This window comes from Columba livia, chromosome 8 (genome assembly GCF_036013475.1).
Source record: "Columba livia isolate bColLiv1 breed racing homer chromosome 8, bColLiv1.pat.W.v2, whole genome shotgun sequence".
NCBI lineage: Eukaryota > Metazoa > Chordata > Aves > Columbiformes > Columbidae > Columba > Columba livia.
The window spans coordinates 26,864,815-26,878,398 of NC_088609.1; the positions used below are offsets into that span (position 1 = coordinate 26,864,815).

General features: G+C 44.6%; 1 protein-coding gene across 2 annotated transcripts in view; it reads left to right on the top strand.

Annotated features, from left to right (window-relative positions):
* The first annotated feature begins 5,407 nt into the window (after positions 1–5,407).
* SYDE2 (synapse defective Rho GTPase homolog 2) overlaps positions 5,408–13,584 on the top strand; it is a 29,533-nt gene continuing 21,356 nt past the window's right edge. The window contains exons 1-2 of one of the 2 annotated variants that reach the window (XM_065072654.1): positions 5,408–5,692; positions 10,142–10,873. In XM_065072654.1, the coding sequence (XP_064928726.1) occupies positions 5,584–5,692; positions 10,142–10,873 (841 nt within the window). In that variant the 5' untranslated portion in view covers positions 5,408–5,583. Of the gene's footprint in view, positions 5,693–5,739; positions 7,827–10,141; positions 10,874–13,584 lie in introns of those variants that run through there. The other variant, XM_065072655.1, reaches the window with a different exon arrangement.

The window sequence follows — 13,584 nt, forward strand, 5'->3', positions numbered from 1 at the left end:
TGTTTCCATGTTAGGAGAAGGTAATGGTGTTGATGATCATGATACTGACTATTTTTACCATATGGGTAATGCTTTGGCTTATTTGTATCCAAAATACTTTGGTATTTTTAGCATATCTTCAGTGAGACTGGCATCCTACCATAGCACTGGCATGCTGTAAGATTGCAGTCAGAAGTGGTAATGAAAAACCTGAAGTTCAATGACATATTTCAAAAAACTCATAGGGATGCTAGCTTTCATCCTCTAAAAAGACAAATACCAACTTAAAAAGAATAAATGCAAGTTACTGAAAAGAGCATGAATTACTGTTTTATTTCTGTTTAAACAAAGCACAGAAGGCAGTGAACACTGTGAACACTCCTGCTGCTTAACTTAGCTGATAGCTATGAAGAGAAGTATTTCCATCACACTGCCCATCTGAATCTAGGGTGACCTTACACGGCTCTTAAAATTCTTTCCTGTTTGATTTTAATTACAGCTTAACAGAACAAGCAGAACATGGCACTGGGAGCAATGGGCTCAGCACTTCACATGGAGGCAAGATAGTCACCATCCTGATGCTACAAGTCCTGGCTACATTGCCAGAGCCCAGGTGGCCCGTGTCACAGGAGTTAGAGAGGAACAGATGGTGGCAGTGGTTCCTCAGAGGTCTGTTACCTCCTTGTGAGAAGACACCAAGTATGGTTGGCCATTGCCAAGGAACAGCAATGCAGGTGTGATGCATTGGGTATAAGATCTCAACGGCGGTGCGCCTTAAAGCAGTTTTGGATTATTTCTGGCAAGGATGCACTCTAGAAGAGAGTCAGTGGTCTGAGCCAAACACTTGACTGCTCTTGGCATCTTTAAAATTTGCATTTAAAAAGTGCAAGTCCAACTGCAAATGGTTCCAGAGACCAGGGAGCAGAATGTGGAACCATTTTGGTAATGAACACCTTCAGCTTTGTCCAGCCTGTTGTCTAGCAACATCCTCAGGTTTAGAATATAAATGTTTTGTTCTCCCATTGGTTTGTCTCCTGAAGAAGATAAGCAGCTGATTCTGGACCCTCTGGGCCTCTGGGGTTCCTCAGCTGTCCAGTTCAAAATAGGGTCTGGGGGTAACAAAGGTGTGGATGACTGAAGTGGTGTCTGCATCTGAGAGAGATCAGACATTTGGCAGGCTGGAGATAATGCACGCGGTCATTAGCTGTCTGATAGAGTTTCACAGGACTCTTATTTCAGTCCATTTTGATGTCAGGAAGGCAGACGTTTTCAATAAAAAGAGTGCTCATAGATTTTATTGGGGCATTCAAATGTTTCCAGTTCCCACCTGTCATCAGCTCGGCTTGAATCATATAGTTGTCACTTTATCCCCCTGTCTGTGACAGGTCTTGAGAGAAGAAAGGCACTGATTTGCCAAGCTTTAATGAAAAGGAGACTCACTCATGTTTCCAGACACTTAGTTTTACTCATACAAATGAATTCCACTGATGTAAATTAAAGTATATCTTTGCACAGTTACATCCTAAATTAATAAGTGACTTTTATTTCAGGTACATCTGAGGAGTCTGTACGCTACGAGGGATGGAATTTTCCACAGTCAGACCAGAGCAGTTCAAAACCAGTCCCTGAGTGTGCACAGAAACGAAAGCCTGTGTCCTTAGAAGTACCACTTCTTCAGCGAGCCTGCTGGGGCAGAGCTGGTCTCTGCACTGTCTGCAAGGCTGTGGAGGTTATTTGCCAGTCTTTTGTTAGGAACTATTTACCTGCATAATTTCGTCAATATCAGTGCCTAAACATTGCCACCTGTGCATCAGCTTTGTCACCAGCGATATCCTCCTCACCAGTCTTTCTTTCCAACTTAAATTTGACATTTTTTGCTTCTGCGGTCATTTACAATTCTCATGTCATCAACTCAGAAAAGACTAAGTAATTGCCAAAATCTCACTCTGTTAATGAAAAAAAAATAAGTATAGCATTTCTCCTTGTACCTTCAGAAAAATACTCCTTTCTATTTGCTTAAAGTCACACTTTACCAGGCCATAAATACTTGCCAGTCTCCTAATAAGCTGCTCCAAGCCTACACAGGCTCTAGTCCCATCCTCTGGAAGGAGCTTTTACTTTCTGTAGAAGGCCAAGTAAAAGGTCTCACGTTCAGCACTGTGCGCTTTGCACCTCCTGAACAAAATGGGCTCAGCTGAAAACAAAAGCTCAGCTTTGACTCTTAAATCCACTGGCTCAAGTTAGTTCCAGCCAGATACTTAATGTTGTTTTATCTGCAGGGATATTTTTGTGTGACCAGTGCCAACTCTGTTGGGCAAATAAAGGATACATAGGGATAAAAAAAAAATCCAGCTGCCAACAAGAAGAAGTGCTTTGTAACCACAGTTTGGAATGGAAACAATTTTCTAAGATACAGATCAAATTGTGTTTATAGACCCAACTATTGGCAGCTTTTCATGGAGCTATTTCCTGTGTGCCTATTGCATAGAGGAATAATCTAATTGCTTAAACTAACATTTAAAACCGTACAGAACACGAAGAAAATACTGTGTGAAGCCGCACAGAAAACACAATGATGTTGAATTTTCTTTTGTTTCCATAGCTAATACTCATGGGAGAAGGCAGTACTGCATGCTGAGTGTCAGGGCTACAGTTCCTCACAGGATTTCATCCTTACTCTGGCTAGTACCTACTTTCTGCTAATATTGTTGTAATTGCTAAAAGAAATAGTCAAGTAACAAAAATTTCCAAAAATGCCACCTAGATAAGAGGATCTTGCAAAAAATTGCACACAGTTTCTTTAAGTGCAGCAAGTTGTTATTCATTAGGGAACTAATGCAGATGATCTAAGGCGTGAGTAGGCAGGAGGAATCTGATTTCCCATTAGAACAGGTGGGAAATCTGCAGATAAGGTGATGAGAGTCAAGGTAGGTGTAGAATTCTCTTGTTTACTCAGTTTGAAATGGCTGCCACAACTTTTATTTCAGAAAAAGCCTTGAGTCCATCTCCTAGCTATTTTTTTCAGTGCTTTTTAATGGGGCAAATCACTCCTTCCAGATTTCAAATGTGTGCCCTTTGCTTTAGGCACACATTTGCTGGTGGTGCAGCTGAGCTCGTGATAGCATCAGTAAAGTTAGTGCAGTCAAACTGTGGTGCTCATGCAGAATTTCACTGCTGATAAAACGCTGGTAAATGTTATTGCTAGTGTTCTGCTTGGATAGACTTCATTCCTTCTATCAAAGCCGTGTCTCAGCTGTGGAGGACAGCAACTCTGATATGAGTTTAGACTCAGGAGAACAATTTAGGTAGGATGGGACCTCTGGAGGTCCTTGGCTCGGCTCTGATGCAGAGCAGGAGCACATAGGTGAGCTTGCCCAGGGCCAGCCAACTTTTCAGTGTCTCCAGGATGGATTTTCTACAAGTTCTGTGGGAAACTTGTTTCAACATCTGACTATGAGATGAACAAAGAAATGCCATCAAATATGTTTATACCTTTCTTTTTTGACTGTATCTTTACAGATCAAGATCACAGTTCTGGAAGGTGTAGTAAAAGGCTTAGCTTTACATACTAATTCCAGCCTGGAAATCAAACTTTTTGTTGGGATTGAAATCTTAACCCCTCAAACAGGCAATATTGGTTTAGAGGAGGTGGCATTGGGATTTTCCTTTTTGTGGGCCCATGGGTGGTGCAGATAATGTAATTGTGAATTAATCTGCTGGAGGCAGATGTATTAATTGTGAGCTGTGAATGCACTGTCAGAGAAATACTGATAGATTTGGTTTTATGCATTTCTTGCACGCTGCTTCGCCTGAGATGCTGTTCCTAACCCAGTCTGCAGGCAGTGAGACGTGGCTGCCATTGGAGCAGGATCTGAGCCCACAGGGACCTGCACAGCAGTGAGCACAGGGACCGTCCCACCTGCTGCCCTCCCCTCTGCCATTTTTCCCAACCAAAAGCATTCTGGAATGGTTTTACATCTTGCTCTGAAACTCGTGCGTAGATTTCCCAATATGTGTATTTAAAGGAGTTGAAAATGGTTTCGAAAGTTGTTGCAACGTGACATATACTAACCATCATGATCTTATTTTAGATTAAGAGAAACGATTACTACTTTGTGATGCACTTGGGGTGTTTTTGTTTGGTGTTGGTTGTTTGATTTTTTTTCCTCCCCACATTGTATATTTACAGATAGTACTGTGGAAATCTGTGAATATGTGCAGTGTTCACGTGCTGCAGTTGTTTTCTCCAGAACCAAAGGAGCTCTTCCTTCAGCCCAGTGTTTGGGGTTTTGTTATGTACCGAGGCAGTGAAGTGCTTGGCATGCAGAATATGTGGAATGCCTGCCTGCCCCCGGCTGCCTTCTGTGGGGAGGCGACACCCAGCCCACCCGAAATCCAGCACCCCCAGACGTCATGGCTGCTGCCCACCACAAGTATTGTGGATTGCTTGTAAGATGTGTCGTATAGAAAACTGCAAAATATATTCCTGAAGTTGTTGATAGTGAAATGTAGACTCAGGTAGATGTTAACCAACAAAAGCTGTCTCAGTATTTTATCTTGGGCAAAAATCAATGACGTACCTTTTCCCAAGATAGGTTTGGAAGGGCGGTGCGTTTGCTAACGGAACTAATGTATGATGCAGCTGAGCAACACATACACCAAAACGAAATTTGTACCCCACTTAAGGAATCTCAGTACAGTATTTGCGCTGCCCTAATGCCATTTGTCTTTCACCTGTGTGGCATTTTGGGCAGAATATTAAAAACTACTAACACCAAGGCCAGCTTCATCTCTGCTCTGCTGGTGTTATTCTGCTGAGCGTGCAAAGGCTTTTCAGGAGAGCGAGTCGCTGCTCCTTCGCGGCCAGGCTGCAGGGAAACAGCCTAAAGACCTGCCAGGGAGCAAGAACTGCCACATGCATGGCCTAAGCCCAGGGGTGAAAGAGAAATTTGCAGCCTGCGCGTCTGTTTCTTTGCGGGGGGGGGGGGGGGGGTGGGAGGGGTGGGGAGAAAAGTAAAGGGAAAAGAAGTATTTAAAATATGCTGTCAATCTTTGGTCTTTTGCAAGAAATGCTATGCACATGGCTGACGGTGATGATAATACTCCAAGCTGTAGCGAGAAACGCTCTGAGCACAGCTCGGGGTAGTGACGGGGAGTCCGTGCCCGAGTAGGACGGAGCCCCGGGACCGGCGGGGCGGGCTGGCCGCCCACCTGCGGCAGCCCCAGCATCCCGGGCCACCTGTGGCGGGCACAGGCGCTGCCCCGCGCCCTGCACCCTAGGGACCGGCGTCCCTCCGACGGGCGGGGGGAGACTCCCGTTCCCCGCCTCACGGGCCGGCCCCGGCACCCCGGCAGCGGCCCCGGAGCCCCGCGGGGAGCGGCGGGCGGGGGCGGGCGGCGCGCATGCGCAGAGCGGCGCCCTCTCACCCCGCTCAGCTATGCCAAGTATGTGCGCGGCGGAGCCGGGGCCGGGCGCTCGGAGCCACGCCGCCATGGGGCAGCGCGGCCCGGGGCTGCCGCTGCCGCCGCCGCGCAGGGGGCCGGCCGGCTCCGGCGGGCTGGGGGGCAGCGCCCGCTGAGGCGGCGGGGAGGCGGCTCCCAGGCATGGCGGACCCGCTGCGCAGGACGCTCTCCAAGCTGCGGGGCAGGAGGTCCCAGCGAGGGGCGGCGGCGGGCGCCGGGCACCGCCACGGCGGGGTGTGCGCCCCGCAGGGTAAGTGCCCGGGGCGGTTGGGGGTCCGGCTGCGCGGCTCCGGCTGCCCGCCCGCCGGCGGCCGCCCTTCCACCTGCCGGGCGGGAGCGCCGGGACGGCGGCGGGCGGCCGGTTCCCCGCTGGACGAGGGGGTCGAGGAGCCCCGTGGGCGCCGGGGATGCGCCGTGGCCCCTGCCCCGGAGAGCCCCGGGCGGGGCCGGCGGTGGGTGCCGGGCCCCGGTGCTGCTGCCGGTGCGGCTTTGCCCGGGTCTGCGCATTTTCCACCTCTCCGTGGAAGCGGCTTTCACGTGCTAACCCGGCGGTGTCCCTTGCAGACGGTAACTTTGTTACTCCTCCCAAACAGGGCAGAGAAAGCTCCCCGAGGCAGGGGAATGGCGCTTTAGAGAAAACAATTAATTTTTCATGCCCTTGGAAGATCTGGTTTCTCTCTACAAATCCATGAGGTTGTTTATTGTAGCCTGTACTTTACATTTGTGTTTTAGCATACCGGAATAGAAGGGATCTATCGGAATGCTGTAAGCTGCTAAAGCAAAAGGCAGCTGGTCCGGTAACTCCCGCAGCATCGCGGCTTCGCTTTAACTTCAGCCTTTGCAGCAAGTCCGCGATTGCAGGGGAAAGGACTCGCTGCCGGTTTATTCCTTATGGAACCGTCCATGTTTAAAAGCTAACTTTATTTTCATTGGTCAGTGCTAATTTATATAAACTGTAACCAAACAAAAACAGAGCCTTGAAACGGATAGGGTTTTCAATGCAGCTGCCAGTATGCACTGAAATTAAATAAGTTATTTATTTATGTTTGGAAAAGTTGTCTTTTTTTCTTCCTCCCCTCCCCCCCAGGTCTTGTGTAACCTTCAAATTTGTTGTGAACAGAGATCAGCAAATCTAAATTTAGGTCTTAAATCAATCCTCAACAATAGTATCCTCACATGCGTAATCACTCTTTTTCTTGGCAATAAAAATTCCTCATTAAAATAAGAGTTTTTTAAATTTAGACCACTGTGTGAGTCCCTCATCATTTTCTTATCATATGACTGTTTGTCATTCTTTGGCTTTTGTTTGGTGCTTTTGTGTGTGTGTGTACTTGAGAGCTTACAAATCAATTTTTAGTCTTGCTGGTTTTCCTTTTAGATACATAATTATTATATTTTATAGTTACAAATCAATTTTTAGTCTTGCTGATGTTCCTTTTAGATACACAATTATTATATTTTATAGTTTTACTAGGAAACTTAGTGAAAGAAAATGTGTTTCAATAGTTACTATTACAACCAGAAGAACTAGGAATGGTTTTGATCCATATATGGAGAAGCTGGAAAAAGCTGTTCCTCTCTTCATTGCGGTTTGAAAAGCAGTACACAGTATCACATTGAAATATAGTTGCCTTCATAGTAGACAGAATATAAATTTTGACATCAGTTGTGCTGAAACATCGAAGCTCTGGTTTCTGAGCTGTTAGGTGTGTTGTTACCATAATATTTTTAACTTTAAATAGTGATTTATTTAATGTTTTGTAGATAGATCGGAAGGTGAAGGGAACACCTGACTTGTTTGTTTGTTTGTTTTTCCTTAAACACCGTGTTGAAGGAGGAACTGTTGTTGTGTTATGTATCTATATGGAGGCCTGGTCTCTTTTGGAGAATATATTAAATACGTTAAAGTGAAGTGCTAATAGACAGTCATCAGCATTCTTCTGAATTAAACTTTGCTCTAGAACCAAAAGTATGTGCCTGACCTGTGCACCTCTGAAAACTTTGTATTTACTTAAATTAGGCTTGTTACTATGACAGCTAATGATGTTGAAAACTTGCTGTGTTACAATGAAGCACTGGTTGTGCAGATACTTGCATGTGAAACAGTTTGTTACTAAAATAAACACAGGCATAAGGGTTTTCCGGACCAAGGCCAAGTTCGAATAAAGGGGAAGCAGCGCTTGCAGATCCAGCTATCGATTGCAGGAGCTGCAGCTGGGAGATTTGCATGTCAGTGTATCATTTGATGAGATTCAGTGAACATTTACAGTCAGTGACCTCTGGCAGCATGTTGGCTGATTTGGAGACAGAGAAGGGGTAACTGTGAATACCTGTGATACGTGGCATGTCTCTGCAAGCAGCGGGGTTGTTGGAGTACACTGGAGGTACTTGATTATTAATGTTTCTGTGGTAAGCTTTTGCAGGTGGTTCGTTACTGAGATACCCAGACGGATGTTGAAAACAAAGCTGAGTTTGCTTTGTGCGTTTGCTGCCTCTGGGACACAAGGGCAGGCTGAGGCTGAGGCCAGATGTGGCACTGGGTGTATATTTAGGCACACTGTACCACTTTGGAACGTGCTGTTTCGGGAACTGTGTGCTGTCTTAACCAGCGTGGGAGGGTCTGTGTTTCTGCAGTGGGGCAGGAAGTAACAGATATTTTTGTTTGTGGAAATACAGCTCTCAGATGCTCCATCTATTCATATCACTGGAGCAAGGACCACAGTGGAGGGCTTTGAGGTAGTTGTCACCAGCAGGAAGGTGCCTGCCCAAGACATCCCAGATGCAACGTGACTTCTTGGCAATGTAGGCATAACCCCATGCCCACTGCAGATTATTTCCCCATCCTTTTGGTTAGTTCTCACTTGAAATAGTAAAGGGTAACCTTTATGATGGCGGGTTTACATTTCCAGGCTATGGATGGGGAAATGAATATGGTTGCTGCCAATTCACTGAAACTTTGCCAGAGTTCTGCATCCTCAGCCCTGCTTTCACATTTTCCTCAGATTCTATTAATTAATTGACTGATTCAGGCTGCAGTGTAGCAAAGCACTTCAATGGAGGTGTGTGCAGGCTTCAAAATGAGCACATTTAGGTTTGTTAATTCTTTGGACCAAGTGAATTCTTCAAATCACAAGTAGTGTTTGCATTGCAGTTTAGCTAAACAAGCAAACATCTTTTTTATTTTTTTTTAAAGAAACCACCAAATGATGAATCTTGGATCAAATGAAATGATAGTCTTTCAGATCTTATCAAGGACCTCTTCTGTCATTAATATACAAACCTAAAAAGAGGGTCAAAGAGAAGGTGTTGAACTGTCTGTCTTTTTCCTGTTACCCTGTCTACAGTAAACTCAGCTGAATTTACAGAGCTTCTCCTCCAGAGGGGTGTATGTATTTTAACATCTGTTATTGGTGTGTAAATAATTTTTTGATGAGAATACTGTTCAGGCAGTGTCAAATAAGTGCTCCCATCTGGAACTTTGAGTTACAGGGGGCTTTGCATGAAGTTGAGTCATCTGCTTTTTGACAATTCACTTATCCCCATTCAGTCTTGGTGACCAGGCCAACCCTGTCTGGCTTGTCTTCCACAGAGGAGCACCGGGGTTACCTGACCCCGGAGTTTTTAATTTGTGTGCATGCAGCTTGCCTTCCCATGAAGGGGCTGGTGTTTGCCCTGCATGGTCCCACCTCCCCGGCCAGGACGTGCTGCTGCAGCCCTGCAGTCTGCCGGGCTCTGGCACCGCAGCTGCGCGGGCACCTTGGACCTGCTCTGACAAGGGACTCAAGTGGAAGTGGCTGTTTCTATGCATGATTAAATGTTTGGCTGTTGCTCTAAAGAAATCGTGTCAAGCTTGGGGAGCAGTCAGTGAAATCTGATTAAGTGTTTCATGAAATTTTCATTGTGTAATGAGATACTTGAAAACTTTTCTACATTTCCTCCTTCTCATTCTTTCCTTTCATGATGGTGTGTTTCATCTTATTCCCTGCAAATCAGGGATGCTTCTGTCTTAATTACAGGATGAAGCTGGTAAGGATAGTTCCTTCTGGAGTTTTTTTGTGCAAGACATAAAGATTCGTAGAATCATTTTGATCGGAAAAGACTTTTAAGATCATCAATTACCATTACCTAGAACTGCCAAGTCCACCCCTAAGCCATGTGCCTAAGAATCTCATCTACCTGTCTTTTAAACCCCTCCGGGGATGACAACTCAACCATTTCCCTGGGCAGCCTGTTCCTCACCTTTATTTTGTATCTAAATCTAGAAGTGAATCTATGTGAGGTTTTTTTGTAGCCATTTAAGGTATACATTATAGGAAAACCAGGGGCTATTTCTTCATTGGCATAAACAAACCGTGGAAACACTACACAGGAACTTTTCAAAGTAGTGATACCTGAACTTAGCTGAACAAGAAGCAGCTGTATCTAAGTATGCGTGACCTTTCAACAGGGCTATCTCACTGACATTTATCTAAATTACATGGTGTTAAAAATACAGCCAAACAAGTCTGGCTCTTTATTAATTATGTGTACATTCTGGTTTAACAGGCTGAAATATAATTTTATGATCACATCAACTTTTGTCCTTTTGGATGAGGTCTAATGCGAATGTCATATGACAGCATATGTGTTCATCTGTCAAAACAAAAAATTATATTCTAAACATTTGTTTTTTCCTCTCTTTTTGTCTTTGTGGGAACAGATCTAATAGAAAATGTTTACATAGCTTCGAGAAGCAGGAAGGAGCCCAAGTCCCCGCAGGCCAGCGAGGTCCCCGTGCACAGGCCGCGGGTGAACAGCATCACTGTTTCTAAGAAACGCAGCTGGCTGCAGCAGAGCACGCACCGACCTCCTCCTCCGCCAGCAGAAGACAATACCTCCAAAGAAACGCAGGAGGCTGTTATCCCGGTACCCAAATCTCCCATCCTGCTGTCTGAACCCCCGGTGCTGCGGGCTCCTTCCACATCACCCGTGTGGCGGGAGCGCCCGGTGCGAAGCTGCGCCCCCATCAGTGCCCTGACAAGCACTGCGGGTCCTGCCGTGCCGAGGAGCGCCGCTTCGGACTTTGGTGAGGATAACGACGCAGATGATGAAGGAGAAATATGGTACAACCCCATCCCTGAAGATGAAGAGCCCGACTTGCTGAGGGTCCCCTCTCATGCTGTGAAAAGCCCTGTTGCTGCTGGCTCCCCACTGATTCGGTACAACCCCCTCCCTGGGGGTGACTTGGGGACAGCCACAGGTCCCCACGAGGGTCCCCCATGCTCTGTGGGGAGCACGGGGACCAGCCGGACAGCTCAGCCCAGTGAAGCGAGTCCGGCCGATGCCATGCACGCTGGGCAGCACGTGCAGCAGCACTGGCAGAGGTTTGCCTGCAAGACTCCCAGCCTGCCGGCAGCAGAGGACAATCCTGCTTTTAAGTGCCCTTCAACAGGTAAGAGGGTTCAGCAACCTGAAAGTATGATGTCCTGTTTTCTTTTAGAGGAATAATAAACCCTTCTTTTGTCTTCCTTTCCTTTTCTCCTCCTTTTATCTTTATCAAGCAAATTTCCGGTGGAAATGCATGTTGTGTTCACAAAAAATGACATGTGTTGTGCGACTGATGGCTACTAAATGTAGAGCTGCACAGCGGTTTCTCAGTCAGCTTGTTCATGGCATGTCCAGGTGTTGTTGTCCTCTGTGCTCTTTGTCCCTCGGCTTGCTTAAGGCAAAGGTTTTACAAAGCGAATTTGCTAAAACCTGGTAATGTGAGGACACACTGGGTTTCCTTTCTGCTAACTAGTGTCTAACCCTGGCTTTGGATTCCAGCCGAGGAGCTACTTAATGTCTGCAGAAGTTTCTTTAACTTGCTGTCTGGGACTTTTTAATAAAGACGTTTTGGAAGATCATATAAATGCTATTCATCATGTTGTTTTCTGTAATTGCCGTCTTGTTGGCTGTCTCAGGCTGATCTCTAATCTAATAGACTGGAGAGGAGTGGTTTTCACTTTCAGAAGCCAGCCTCTTTATTCCTTGTTATCTTTGGCTGAGTGTTTGACACTCTCATTTCCATAATTCCATTAGTGTGTGAATTCAGCATCTTATTAAAGTTTTTTTGCAGTCTATTAAAAAAAAATGCAAACAAACCCCTAACAAAAACGGCACCACACCGAACAAAAGCAAGCAGAGAAAAACCCCAACCCTTTCCAAAAAGGAATTATTTTAAATTACTGATGTGCCTTATATTATCTTGACCTTAACTCCAGTAACCTGCTGATGTTAGAAACCTAGTGTGAAGTTCAGGAGACAGGGAATTCCAGCTTCCCCAATTCAGGGAAAGTTCGTGCTTTCTTTGTGCTGACATTTACGAGCCTGTATTTCTGCCCAGCTCGGCAGAGAGGACCTGAAATGCTGGTGTTGGAGCTTGGGTGTGCACTGGCCTTGCAGGAGCCCCCATCCTGGTGACCCCATCTAGCCTGGCCGTCCCGTTGGGCTTTGGCCCCATGTCCCTCTGTGCTGGGAGCTGCTGACCCCAATTCCCAGTGCAGAGATTCCTTCTGGGAACGGGGCTTGTGTTCAAAGGCACCAAAGCAACTGCTGTAAACAGCGGAAGAACAAACACTCCGTCGTCTCTTCTGGGACCTCACATTTTGTTCTTTCTGTGGAAATGCTGCAGATACAAGTGTATTTTTAGTAGCGAACTGTGTTAAAGTTATTGGGCATTTATTTAGAAATAGCTCACTTTACAGCTGCATTAAATACTTAGACCAGTTGTGTTTGCTTGCAAGATAGATGGAATATCATGTTCTTGGGTAGATTTTTGCTGTCATTGGAGCTCTAGGTGCTTTGGAGAGGTCAGTAAGAATGGTTATTTAGGAAAGCCATGTGTGTGTCCTGCAGACTGTTTGACCCTCATTTAGGTGGCTAATCTCTTAGTATACAGGTGACTATTTCTTTAAAAAATAAATCCCTTTGTATAAGAAGAAAAAAATCAAAATTGTTTTCATACTGAAGAAACATTTATTTCTGAAAGCAAAGTTGTCCATTTAAAGTGTCTTATGAAACCAGGAGAAAAGCGTTAGAGATTTCTCCTGATTGTTTTTTTTTACGCTTTGATTTAATTAAGGTACTTTAAATGCAGCTCTTCTTTTGCATGTATTGAATAGCGATCACATTGAATAGATTAATTGATGAAGTGGATCCCTGCCGCTCAGTAATTGGCTTTCTTATGGAGAAGTGGCTTAGTCCTTCTTTTTAATCCAGTTAAGGTGTTTACAGTTATTTTCAGTGAAATTTAAAATGACAGCTCATCCATACAAAATTACTGCATGAAGGACAACATGGCCAATTTATTTTTGTTAGGACCTTGTTTGAATTATACAATGGCTATGGAATAGGTGTCTATGTTCTTGGAGAGCTGGGTACATTAAGCAGTAACTCCTAACAAATAAGCAATTACTGCTTTGGGGAAAAGTCTGCTTACCTTTCTGATTGATATAATTTTTATATATGTCAATATTGGTTAGCATTAGAGTCTGAAGTATTAGATTTTGAGAAGCACAGACAGAAAAAAGTAGGGCATCATAAAAACAAAATATATGGTTGTTCATTTTGTCATCTTCTGTTTTCTTCTTTGGATAATGGAATCAATTTTACCTCTATAACTTTAGACATTCCTGCCTTATTTGGATTTTCAATTTTGTAGAGAGAAAATTGTCATGGATTTTTTTTTCTTTTTTGTCTTTTTCTTTTTTTCTGAGATTCTTTATTAGGCAGAATATTAAGAAAAAAAATAAATGATAGGATTCAGTTGTTGGGAATCTTTCCAAACACAGCAGCAAATAGATATTTCTTGTAAATGTTATCAGTAAAATGGATCATAGTTTTAGAGGTGCTAACTTACCCCACGGTCTTAATTTACACCATTAGTACCTGGTGTTAATCTGGTTCCTTCCTACAGCAAATGCCACTTAGGCTAATAGGATTTGTCAGGTAATTCCTTAGTGAATTATTGTAGCTGTGCTGGCTTGTAAAAGGAAACTGATTAAAAATAAAGCATTTCTATGTATTTTGTTTATAAGAAGTACACAAAAGGTAAGAATAAGAAGATAACTTGTTTCCAAGTTATTAATGTAGAAACATAGTGCCAGCTCATACTCTTAGTTC